Source organism: Helobdella robusta, assembly GCF_000326865.2.
Source record: "Helobdella robusta unplaced genomic scaffold HELROscaffold_9, whole genome shotgun sequence".
NCBI classification, from domain to species: Eukaryota; Metazoa; Annelida; class Clitellata; order Rhynchobdellida; family Glossiphoniidae; genus Helobdella; species Helobdella robusta.
In genome coordinates, this window is record NW_008705512.1 from 3,704,856 (window position 1) to 3,718,661 (window position 13,806).

At 33.1% G+C, this 13,806-nt stretch overlaps 3 protein-coding genes across 3 annotated transcripts; 1 reads left to right on the top strand and 2 right to left on the bottom strand.

Annotated features, from left to right (window-relative positions):
- Positions 1-5,457: 5,457 nt before the first annotated feature.
- On the bottom strand, positions 5,458-7,646 carry HELRODRAFT_166291 (hypothetical protein; the record flags this gene model as incomplete). The annotated part of the gene is made up of 4 exons (XM_009033252.1): positions 5,458-5,908; positions 6,369-6,450; positions 7,022-7,102; positions 7,523-7,646. 4 exons carry the CDS (start codon positions 7,644-7,646, stop codon positions 5,458-5,460), a joined length of 738 nt encoding a protein of 245 aa, XP_009031500.1.
- Positions 7,647-8,117: 471 nt separating this feature from the next.
- HELRODRAFT_166292 (hypothetical protein) lies at positions 8,118-10,806 on the bottom strand (the record flags this gene model as incomplete). The annotated part of the gene is made up of 4 exons (XM_009033253.1): positions 8,118-8,306; positions 9,554-9,963; positions 10,101-10,201; positions 10,703-10,806. 4 exons carry the CDS (start codon positions 10,804-10,806, stop codon positions 8,118-8,120), a joined length of 804 nt encoding a protein of 267 aa, XP_009031501.1.
- A 1,239-nt stretch (positions 10,807-12,045) lies between these two features.
- HELRODRAFT_166293 (hypothetical protein) lies at positions 12,046-12,727 on the top strand (the record flags this gene model as incomplete). Its single annotated transcript, XM_009033254.1, has 2 exons — positions 12,046-12,339; positions 12,569-12,727. The coding sequence occupies 2 exons, from the start codon at positions 12,046-12,048 to the stop codon at positions 12,725-12,727; spliced, it is 453 nt and encodes a 150-aa protein (XP_009031502.1).
- Between the last annotated feature and the right edge of the window lie 1,079 nt (positions 12,728-13,806).

Genomic DNA, 13,806 nt, shown 5'->3' on the forward strand with positions numbered 1-13,806 from the left:
GTAATATTGTAAAAATTATGGTCTATTACCAACATATATATATATATATACAATATTCTATAAATTCTATCGAATGTTTGGCGATAATATGTTTGTAGTTCGTAACATTTACTCGAAGTTCTGTGATCAACCGACGTAATCTAACAATCGAACAAGATCGCGAGCAGCGACTGCTCCATCTCTCTCGAGAATTAGAAGTTAAAAAGAAGGTAGTTCAAGACTTGTCAAATAAAAACGAACTACAAACATATTAACGCCAAACATTTGGTAGAATTTATAGAATATTGTAAAAATTATGGTCTATTACCAACATATATATATATATATATATATATATATATTATTAGTACATATATATAATTATTAGTACATATATATATATATATATATATATATATATATATATATATATATATATATATATATATATATATCTTATTTTATTTAGCTCGTATGTTGAATGTTAACGATAATAACGAACAGCACATTGTCCTGGTGACTCATAAAACTAATTACTATTTTTGTTACTCTGTTGTTATTATTATTATTATTATTATTTTAAGTTTTGTAATAATATTCGTAGGTTGCAGAAGCAGAATTTGCTTGAGTTATCACTTTATAATAATTATTTGATTATATATTTAATAATTTAATTATAAAATAATTATAACTTACTTCTTAACTTATGTATGCGCTTACCCCTAGAAATTGTATTGCAAAACAATAATATTCGTGCACGAGTTTGAATATTAGTACCTAACATACAATTTATTTATTATTTATTTTATTTATTATTTATTTATTATATTTTAACAAAATATATATGTGTGCGTGTGTGTGTGTTCGCGTGTATGTGTGTGTAGGTATGAATATTATATTACCTTACGCACATAACTACATACATAGCACATAACGCACATTTTAACGTAGTCAATTTGAAAGAAATTACATGATTTTGTTCATATATTTTCAGCCCGCCATACACACGGCGGTAGACATTTATAAAGCGTTAGCGAAGCCAAAATGACAGTAAGTTTTCTACTGTCTATATAATTAGTAATCAGTAGTAGCAGTAGTTGATTGCTTCAACAAGGAATCAGTAATAGTTACTGAGCTAGCTACTCCCATTTTAAGGGTTACTAGGCAAGATGTAGTAGCCAGTTTAAAAACAGTGTTAGTTTATGACGTTTAGCGTTGTTAAATTTTTCATCAACAATTACTCATGGTGAAGCATTTGATTGTTTAATTTGTTGTTCAGTAATTAGCTTTTAAATACTAATGATGGAGTAGTATTTATTCATTTAGTAGTAATTTACTACTGGAAGAATGTGCTAAAACTCAGATGTCTCTTATTATAAATGTCCTTGTAAAAGATCATTCATTCCATATAAGTTGTTCGTGTTTTTTTGTAGCATTGTTTATGTATATATACTTATGTGTGTGTGTGTTTGTGCGTGCGTGCGTGCGTGTGTGTGTGTGTGTATATATATATATATACTTTTGGATAGTTTTTTAGACAAATATATATGAAAAGTTTTTTAATGTTTGTACAAAAATGTATGGACTTAATTAATTTTTTGTCTCGATTTCTGTTTGATTTTTCGCAAAATTTAAAAATTTGTCATTTGGCACGGGAAGAGGTTTAGAGATTATTATTATTTGTATTTATTATTGTTATTATTACTGTTTGTTATCATTATTATTTTTATATTTTTTTGTCTTTATTATTATTTTTTTTTCAGAAACCGGTGCTCTTCTGTATCATATCTGTTGATTAAAATGATTTCAATGACGATGTCGTCATAGAGATAGTGGTTATGGTGAGTGCAGAGATAGTGATTATGGTGAGTGTAGAGATAGTGATTATGGTGAGTACTAAGGGTAAATTATGATAATTATGTTGTTGTTTAATGATGATGGTGGTGGTGATGGTGATGTTGATGACATTGTTGATACATTGACACTGTTTTGTATTGTATCAGGTTTCTCATACGTCGTACAAAGAATTGATTTCTGATTTGGTTTTATCCAATGGCTGTTTTGTTTTTTTTTTTTTTGGCAAATTTCATTTTACTTTTATTTATTTATTCTTATTAATTCATTTATTTCTCTTAATTATTTTACATTCGGTTTCATTTTTATTATTTGTTTATTTATTTTTTGTTTATTGTATATACATATAGTTAACTACAAAGCGTTAATTTAATTTAAACTTTGTGATAAACTTCCTAACTCCTAATGTATTGAAACATATTTATGTATTGTACAATGTACTGTACATTCTTACACGAGTTTAGTGTACATACGTACATCTGTCTGTGTGTATTTGTGGGTGTATGTGTGCGTTTGTGTGTTTGTGTTCCTGATGGTTCGGTAAAATGATATTCATGTTACACGCTCAGATATTCTTTGATCGTATTTGTATAGTTTTTTTTTTCATACTATTTCATTACTTATTTTTTTACACTTATGGGTTATTTTTAAAATTTATTTGAAATATTAATGTATTGATTAATTAATAAATTTATTTATTTATTTATTAATATTTTCATTCATTTTTTTTTCTAAAAACACCTCGTAAAGTTACATCAAATGTTTTTTCTGTGTGTTTGTGTGTGTGTTTGTGTGTATGAGGCACCCAACACATCACATTAATTGCACGCCGATATGTTTATTCATTAGTTACTTAACATACGTTTTTTACACGTTTCACAACCTGAAACCCAATTTTTTATTACAATTTCACAGTTTTAAAAAACAACATTTCATATCATAACATAGACACGTTGTATCGAAGCGTAAATGTTACTGCTTGCGTTTCTGTGCATATATGCATGTATCATATATATATATATATATATATATATATATATATATATATATATATATATATATATATATATATATATATATACCAATTTTGTTGTTTAACTTCCAATATAAACTGCTTACTCAAAATAGCGTATATAGTTTCACTGTTTTGTCATGATTTTTAACCGCGGAATTCGACACTGGATGAAATTTTTCTGGACGAAAACACAATTTTGAATATTACTAACATCTATATGGGTTGGGTGGGTCGGATTGTTGGAAAGCATGCACGTAGGGTTATCTTCGAAGATATGTATTTAATCATTTAATCGACGATGCTTATTTTAAACTCAGTTATCTCTTTTTCTGATATCCTATACATTCGTTTATAGATTGAATGTTCGTTATATGATGAATAATAATAATCGTTAATAGTTCTCCGTGGGGCATCAATGAATCCAATTTTTGGATAGGTACATTTTACCAAAAATTGGACTGAGGTGCCCAGGATTGTTGGATATCAATTTATGCCGAATCGGATCGTTTCCAATTTTGACCTTTTATAAATTCAATCTCGCTTGTTTTAAAAGCTTTCTTTGCAGAATAACGTACTAGATACAAAATAAATTAGAAAAAAGAAAGCAACACGGTCCATTTGCGTTATTCCGGTCGAAATTAGTTATTTTACATCCCGAAAAGATCATAAAGAGTTCTACACAAATTTGCTGCTTCGGTACCCTTACAAAAATATTTTTTAACCCTTACAAACAGATAAATGAATAAATATCAAACAAATTTAAATTATTCAACAGAATTAATTCTAAAATTTCTAACTAAGATCGATCTATATGCCTGATTATAAATTTCGCCAGTTTGGTGCAAAATCCAAGTCGTCAAAATTGCCACTTACTCGCAAACACGCTCCACACACACACACACAGACCACACAAACTCATGATAAACGATTTGCGTATGATACATGGAACAATATGTTTGATATTCATGGCTTTAGAAATAGCTTAAAAAGGGACAAATATCACTTGGGTTATAACTTCAATGAGTTAAATTATAGATCCGAAAGATTAACAATTCCGCACTATGGCATTGCTCAAGCAGTTGTTGGTCATTAAATTTGGTTTTATTTATTGCTATCTTGTTTGTGTATATATGCATGATGTTTTTTTCGTTTTACTGATTATTTGTTATTATCCCAATGATGGTGGCGTCATAATGATATCATCATCATCATCGACGTTTACATACGTTGCATAGTTTCACACTTTGATGGTCATATGGTATTATACAATTATATAAAATTTTTAAACTCTCGCCTATTTCATGTTATCATAAGTGTCTGGAAAATTTCGACGCTATAAATGGCTGTTTTTGTGGTTGAGTTTTTCGGTGATTGGTTGGCTAGTAATTCGTTAGATGTTCATTGATTGGTTGGCTAGTGATTGTATGTTTATTGATTGGTAGGTTCATTGATTGGTTGGCTAGTGATTGGTTGATTGATTGGTTGGCTTGTGATTGGTTGGGTGTTTATTGATTGGTAGGTTCGCTGATTGTTGGGTTTAAATAAATATATGAATGAATAATGATTTCACAAGTCCTCGCGCCAACATTATGGCGCCCGACTCAAACTTATTAAAACTCTATTTCAACCTTACCCTTTCCTTCAATTTTCTGACTGCTTTTCCGGCATTAATCTGTTAATATAATTTTCATCTGACTAACGTTGTTATTGTTGTTTTGTCTTTTTTATATTATTATTATTATTATATTATATTATGATTTTTAGGGTAGCTGAAGAAACACTTCATTTTCGTTTTTTTATTTATTCCATTCGATTTTTTTCCAAAATTCGACTTTTATTTCAACACTAATGAATAATTTTTTGTTATTAATTGTTCTTGGCGTCAGTACTTCAAAACAAAGCATTAGCGTCGCAAAGTTTAAAATAAAAATAATCAAACGTCCAAAATATGATCGTGTTACGATTCGAGACGAAAAAATGAAATCGATAATTCTTGGTGTGCTATTTGTCACACAGTACGGAGTTTGATACAAATTTCATACAAATAACATCGAAATAAACAGCCGCTTGGGTTGAGCGGTTGTTAGAATTCTTCATTGTTGTTTTCAATTTAATTTTTAACTTTATTAGGCTTTTATTTTTTTTAGTTAAAGTGCCAGCAATTCGAAACGAAACGTTTTATTAACAATTTGGAATGTGAATTTAGTGCATATCTCAGCCCGATTTACATGAGTTGAATATATTTGTGTATAAATTAATGATAAAAAATGAAAACTTACTAGTTAATCATAATAAATGTTAAACTTCAAAACAAGCAAAAATTAACTGTTTGCAAAGTTTATGAAAACACAGTTCTATATGTACATAAGGTTGAAACATTGGAATGGGTAGTTGATATTCATCATATTTGAAATAGAATGTTCCATATGTATGTGGTGGTACGAGTTGAGTTTTTAATTGTGTTGGTTTTATAACATTAATTTATTTCGAATAATAGTAGAAGCAGAAACAAACAAACCACAAAATATATCGTTACAATTTAAAAAGATGAAGTTAGTTGTTTTATTTTTTTTTTAAATGAGAAAAAGTTTATGTTATTTGTGCAGCACTCAAATATTCATGATGGGGTTTTTAAGGTTTTGTCCGATAATTGGTTGCCATTGTGGCTGTGCCCCAATTTGAAGGTGTGATCCGATTGGTTGATGAGACCCAATTTGTTGATGTGACCCAATTTGCTGATCCAATGGCAGCGTAGTTTCGTACATCTGTTTTATCTGCCCCGTTTTATACATATTCACGCGATAGTCCGACAATACTGGTGGTTTATTTTTATCCAATAAATCAACAGGTGGCGGTAAAAATCGTTCGTCTGAGGCGGTTGTCATTGTAACGTTTGTGACGTCATGATAGTAGCCAGAAGCTGAATCATAATCTGAGTCACGTGTCGAAGATTTGATGATGTATTGTTTTTGCTGTTGCAGTTGTCGTTCGGTGGCTTGCGAAGGAAGTGGTTGATCGGCCGAGCAGTAGATGGGCTCGTTCGTCACTCGTCTGAAGTACCTGCGATGATTGTTTGCAGTGATTTCGTAGTTACTTATTTCAATTTAATTATTTATGCTGATTACTTATTTCAATTTAATTAAATCATTCTGATATCTATCAATTAGTTGCAAAAAACTAACAAAAATGTATTCTAAGGACTATGAAAATTAGATAGCTACAATTCCACAAAGATGCGTTATTAATGAAATTTCTATTTAATTTTTTTAAAAATTGAAATAAACGATTTTGAAGTTTTATTTAAATTTTAAAATCATCGTTTTTGACGAACATTGTCGTTGAAAAGTCAAAAAATGTCTTTCATATGAGGGCTTGGAGGTAAACCCTGAGTACCCTCTTTTAATCCTGTCCTAATCATATTTCATATTTTCCTTTAAACCCAACCTTAAATATACTATTCAGCTCTTATCTAATTATAATATTTAACTCTTATTTAATTATAATATTTGACCCTGCCTACCTCCTCACAAGGACAAGTCCGATGATGAGTATGCACAGGCCAACCAGACCAGCCACAACTGGAATCATCACCATGGTTATACCTGGGTCATGATTAAATTATTAACAATACTATAGTTGAGTTGTGTTTCATTAAGTTTTAAAAAAGTATAAAATATTTTAATACAATTAGTTTTTAATTTTTTAATAAATTATAATTAATTGAAATCTATTTTAAATGTTTTAAAAAATTTGTTACTTTTGGCGAGGTTGATCGGACCCAATCGCATCGATGTGAAAGAATCTGGAAGAAATTTTAGGCAAGTATAAATGTTTTTGATTCACGCATGTTTGCTTAATTTTATTTCTCATCTCATCTAAATTCGATCATTCGATAAACAACTAATCCTTTGCTGTTTCTTTAAAAATTCAATCGATTGAAACCAAATCAAGCAATCAACTTATCAAGCAATCAAACAGTTAATCAGTCGATTTATTACTAAACTAACTAACCAGCAATCAGCCAGCCATCCAACCAGTCAACCAACCAACCAACCAACCGATAAACCAACCAACCAATAAACCAACCTTCCACACAGGATCCAACTTCACCATGCCAGGACAGGTCAGCCGCGCACTGGACAGTCCAGATGTGTTTGTGTGGAGCATCCTTACAACCAATGTACGTCACATTCCCGCCGTCCACACGGTGCACCCAACCATTTGGCGGACTTGGGTAGTCAGGGCATCCATAGGCTAACGAGTTTTTTGTTTTGTTTTATCATTTAAAACATTTATTAAGGATATTTATTTGGGATAAAGTTGTGTTTTAAACGTCTGTGTGAATGAATGAATGTGTATAAATTATTTGTTAACACTCAGATCTCTGTTGAATCAAGGTTTTTCACTAAAAGCCTTTGTTTAATTTTGATACTGGTTTACGATTATTTTTGAAAAATGTAAATTCAAATTATTTATTTTTTTATTCACTTACATGCTTTTCTGCAATCTTACAAAGAATACGTTCTAAATGTTTCTCTATGATTGAATATTCTTATTCATTAAAGGTACAAGCAATTCTGAACAATCTCTAAACTGAAATTTCACAAACAAACACATAAACAAAATTTCCGCCAAACATACAAAACTAACACGCCCATGCACACGTGCACGTACATCTCTCATGAGCAAGCAGTATCATATGTAGAACGAAACAAGAAGAAGAACAAATAAAACAAAGGGAGAATGAGTAGGCTAATACAACGCTGGCCACAGAGAGGCGAGCACTCGAGCGCGACATCGCATCATACACTTGAGCAGACGATTATCTGGCAGTAGCATCATCTATTATCTACAATTCCATGGCTCCTATGTGCATCATATTTATATATTGCTAACATTTTTCTACTCAGCTCGCGCCTGAAGCCGGTCTCAACTCAACGCCCGCAAGATATTTATACCTCTCGCTTTCGAACCATCCCCACACTGCATTGATACACGTTTCCATTACAGGCCAATACCATCAGCAACCTGAGCGTCAATACGATAGAGCAAAATCGTATAACCAGAGCCACAGACAAACAAAGAAAAATAATAACCGAACACCTGATTTCAATCAATAACAGTTTATTAGGCTGTCCTGCTCCTTCTTAAGGACAGTTGTTGATCCTAATTGTAATTTTGTGCCTTCTACTGATGAACTAAACTCGTCTAACGCTAAATAAATGTTGTGTATCACTGAGTTGCAATTGATACCGTCCACGTCTGCCATTTAAAAACATTCCTCTTGTCTACCTTCGTAAATGAATACGAATTGCGGAGTGACGTCATTTTCTCTACCGATGATGATCCTCAACTTGATCACGTGACTCAGCGAAGTGTACACGTGACTGTTCCTGGAGTAGTTGCGGCAGAGGGATGTGCCCGTTTGCATGAGGGCATCCCTAACGATGGCACACACCTGAGGTCATGATGATGATGATGTGATGATGACGACGATGTGGTGGTGGTGATGATGACGATGATGACGATGTGGGAGTGGTGGTGGTGATGATGATGACGGCAATTATGATGACGTTGGCGAGAAGATAACGATGTCGAGATAATGATGACGACGAAGTTGGCTTTGTTGACGTTGTTGACAAAGACGATAATGAAGATTTTTTAAGTTAGGCTAAGAAGCTGGCGATGACGACGATGACGATGATGAGGAAGATCTTCTAGACAGTGATGACGATGATGGTGGGAGAGATATTATTATCATTAAAACTAATAATGATGACAATGATAAAGAAGGTGCTGGCCGTTATAAACGCTTGCATTAAAAAAAGATGTGACGATGTTGAAAAATAATGATGGTGAGGAGGAGGAGGATGATGATGATGATGAGAATGATGATGATGATGAGGATGAATGATGATGATGATGATGCTATCAAAGATGAAGATGATGATGCTATCAAAGATGATGATGCAGTCAGTAGTGATGACGACGACGAAGATAGCAAAGTGCAAAAAATGATAAAGACGATGATGACAAGCAAAGCAGATGATGTGAGATAATGAAGATGGAGATGATGAGGATAGTGATAACGCTAAAAAACGCTAATGATGGTAACGATGACGACGATAATGACGTCAGTAGCAACAGAAACATGGTACGCTGCAATATTTACGCTAATAGCAATAAGAACGTTGAAGATGTCGAAGAGAAAATGTTGGCGTACACGGAAGACAATGATATCCAAGCTGACAACAAACTAAGGATGATGTTGTTGTTGATGATGTCGTTGTTGATGGTAATGATGTTGTTGTTGATGGTGATGATGTTGTTGTCGATGATGTTGATCTTGATGATGTTGTTTTGATGATGTTGATGGTGATGGTGATGATGGTGATGATATTGTTGTTGATGATGATGATGATTTTGATGATGATTTTGAAGGTGATGATGTTGTTGTTGATGATGTTGTTGTTGATGTTGATGATGTCGATAATGAAAATGGTGTTAATGACGATGTTGATGATGATGATGGTGATGATGTTGATGATGATGCTGATGGTGTTGATAATGAAGGCTACAACAGCAAAAACAAATTGAAACGATGATGACATCAAAAAACAACAAAAACAACAAAGTAGTGGTAATCAAGAACAACACAACAACAACGACAACAACAACAACGACAATCAGGATGTAACGACTGACTGAGCAGTTAGTAAGGTACATCTTCTGATCACTTCCTCCTCCTCCTTCTCCTCCGTTCTCAGTGCCCTTCATGCTGAAGTCAATCAACTTTAGTCTGACCTTTTGACCCGGAAGTGCCCTGATGATCCATGGATGTTCGTGAGATCCACATCCGCTTTCGGCGGTCAAGATGCTTGGCAGATATCCTGCGGTGTTTGTGACTTGAATCTCATTAGGCAGGAGAGATATTTTGTTGTTTTTCATTTTGTTGCTGTCATCGTTGTTGTTTGAGTTGATGTAATTGTTGTCGTTATCGTTGTTTAGTTGTTTGTTGTAATGGTGCTGTTGCTGTTGTTGTTGCTGTTGTTGTTGATAGTGCGACAACTTGTTCAAACTTGTTTGAGAGTCACATTTTTTTGTTGCTTGATGGACTGTAGAAGGGAAAGTTATTCAATCACATACTTCATTCCAATTCACTTTTTAATCAATTCATCAATTCAATTAACTATTAAAATTCACTCGAATGAATAAACCACAATTTCGTCGAGCAATTCAATAATTCACCTACCTTTCATGCACCTGTATCCTGCTTCCAGGTACAACTTGAGATCCTGGTTGCATGGTTTCAAGGAGGACATCTCACGATCCGGCACTCCCACTATGCACTGTCTGCGTCCTGAACATCTGAGTGAGTGAATGAATGAATGAATAAACGAATGAATGAATAGACGGACGGATGGATGAATGAGTGAATAAATGATGGATGAATGAGCAGGTATATATCGAAGTTGATTGATTGATCGATTGATTGATTGATTGATATAAAAAAAGTCGCAATAAAAACTTCGTAGCCAGAGAATTGTTATCAATTTTTATGCCACTCACGATAGGAGCGAACAGTTTCTTTTGTTTCCTAATGAAACAACTCTCCACTTACTTACATGTGTGCAAATCCGTGAAATCCATATAAATAAAACTTAAATGCAACCAAGCATACTCGTGTTTTGTAAACTGAAGAAAATTCACGAAATTACACTGAGAAATATTATTTAAAAAAAAAGCCAAATTAATTATAAAACAATAAAAACAGCGTAAAAACACTCCTTATTCCCCAAACATACAAACAAATAAACAGACAGACAAACAGACAAACAAACAAACACAACTAACCTTCTTTCCATAAGAAAAAGAACATCTTTGAAGCAACCAACGTATCCGAAATCGGTGTGAACACACGTGCCCCTGGCCATCCTGCCGTAGAGTGCCCTTGTCATCACGATGACTTCATCCTTCGAAGAACACGTGGCGTTGAAACTGTCAAACTCGCAGTAGTAATTCCCTTGATAATTATGTTTATCTTAGTTATTTTTTTTGAGTTGAATTGAAATAGAAACAGTTTCCTTTAAAATTATTTTTATCTTAGTTAATTTTTTTGAGTTAAATTGAGAAATGAGAAAAATTTGTTAATGAGAAAAATTAGTAATTGAATTTTCAATAGTATTTTAATTTATTCAAACAATTCAGCAAAGGAAATATGTGAAATAGAAAATAAATGACGTTTGCATACATACATACATACATACATACATACATACATACATACATACATACATACATACATACATACATACATACATACATACATACATACATACATACATACATACATACATACATACATACATACATATAAACATACATACATACATACATACAAACACACATACATACATACATATAAACATACATATAAACATACATATAAACATACATACATACATACATTAGGGTGGGTCGAATTTTTTTATCTTTCCTGTACATGAACAAAAAGTTGTCTTGGCATCAGTACAGTATGAAAATAATAATTAAAGATTTTTTATGAAACGTTTAAGGGTCCCAACTTTTGATTAAAGTCTTACCTTATTTGGCGTATTTTAACCATTTCCTTGGTACAATCTAAATACGTACCAACTATAAATCATTGACTAAAATGGCTTAGCACCTAACTACAAGTGCTAAAAAAGAAATGGAGTAAATTTTATAACGTTATTTGCATGTGACGTCACCAACATTAACAACAAACCATGTGCTGGATTTTTTAGAAACAAGCAAAATATCTAATATATTATTTTGTAATTTTATTTTTTTTTTTGCAATAATAGATCTATAGTAAAATTCAAGTAGGCTAATATAGATGTATACTACAGTAGGCTATAGTCTAAACTGTAGATAAATCACTTCATTTAACTGGAGGAGAACTTAGGTAGACCATTACAGTGGTTGGTATGCCTTCCACACTGTAACGAGCTGCCATTTAGAAGGTTTTTGGCAGGCGTGGATTTTGCTCGAACTACAGGACCTTCCACATCGACAGGTACAATTAGCTCAGCTCTAGAATATGATCCAAATGAATTGCCTGTCGTTAATTATTTGCCAATTACTGGTAAGTTGACTGATTGTGATGAAGCTGTCAAGAAGGATCTTAGCACAGACCAACTGTAGTTTTTGAAAGCATGTCTAGCAGTACAGCTCGATGGTTGACGAAAGCCAACAGGATTTTGCGTCTCTACATGTCTAGAGAAGTGGCATCTGAACCTCTCAGAAGAGTAACGCATTTCATTTTGAACTTTTACGGACCCTCTTGGTTCAAAATTAAATCAAATTCTCCTTGCCGAAATGGTGCTACCAACTTCTTTTACTTGGTTCAGTTGTTTCGGGAATTTGATGCCTTAGATCAGGCTGTGGTTCGTCCTGTTCTCAAAAATAACTGCTACTTTGCGCATGCTGAAAACATTCTCTTAGCTGCAGTTAGTGATAGTGATATGGAAATTCGTCGTTTTTCAGTAGAACAAATAATAAGAGCAAGAGAGAAGCAGACTAATAGTTCGCGTCTTTGATAAGAAGGATATAACATTAAATCTGGCTGCGACATCGTTCATTAACATGATTGACTGAGACCAGAGTAATGTTACGTCTCCTCCGATGCTATCACACCTTTCAAATGATCAACTTACTAACACACATTCAATACTACAGCCCGATGTTCCATGTCATTCACAGGCAATTAAAGACGTGAGCGCTGCCAGCTGTAAAGTTTATAGGAGAAAGTCCCGTCATGGCATGGTGTTACAGAGTAAGAAATCCAAATTAGAGATACCAAAAATAGACAGCAAGAAAGATTTTATTAACAGTTAGGTTAAACAACTTTGTATTGGTGCTGTTTAACATTGATTCGTTACAGTTTACATTCTTTTTAATTTGTAATACATTGCAATACATTACACTAACATTGGGTATTTATGTAGTCTTTCTAGTCAGAGTTGGGACCTGTAGACACTGTCCATAAAATAAAAAGTGAGGTTTTTTCAAACGAGTACATCAAAAAGCAACTTTTTAGACATGTACAGGATCTCCAACTTAATATTTTTTACATTTCGACTCACCTTAACATACATATATACATACATACAAACACACATACATACAAACACATACACGTGGAACGATAAACAAGTGGAAGCTATAACTCGAGAGAATAGGCATTAATACATCGGCGATGTTGGTTGCTGTTTATGCCGGCCGAGTTGAAGTAAGATAAACATATGACAAACCTTTTGTGTGTGTGTATGTGTGTTTGTGTGTGTTTGTGGGTGTGTTTGTGTGTATGTCAAAGTGGGTAGGTATATTTGTATGTTTGCTTGTATGCATGCATGAATGTATGATCATTTTTGTTTCGGCTATTACAAGTTGTTGATCGTTTCTTATTGCTGGTCAGTAAGTAGTTGTTGTAGTGGCAGCGATTGCTATTTTGTGTCGATCTAGCTTCGTTTAAAACAACAATTACTACTACTACTACCACTACTTCTACTACTACTACTACTACTACTACTACTACTACTACCACTACCTTTACTACGACTACTACTTCGTCCACAACAGCAGCAGCAACAACAACTACCACTACTACTACTACTACAACTACTACCACTACCTTTACTACGACTACTACTATTACTGCTACTTTGTCCACAACAGCAGCAGCAACAACAACAACAACTACTACTACTACTACTACTACTACTACTACTACTACTACTACTACTACTACTACTACTACTACTACTGCTGCTGCTGCTGCTGCTGCCCTAGACTAGACGATATTGATGATTGCTATCATGGTGTTATTGATGACGCTGCTATTATTAGCATTACTATTAGTAGTGGTAAAAGTAGTAGTAGTAGTAGTAGTAGTAGTAGTAGTAGTAGTTAGTAAT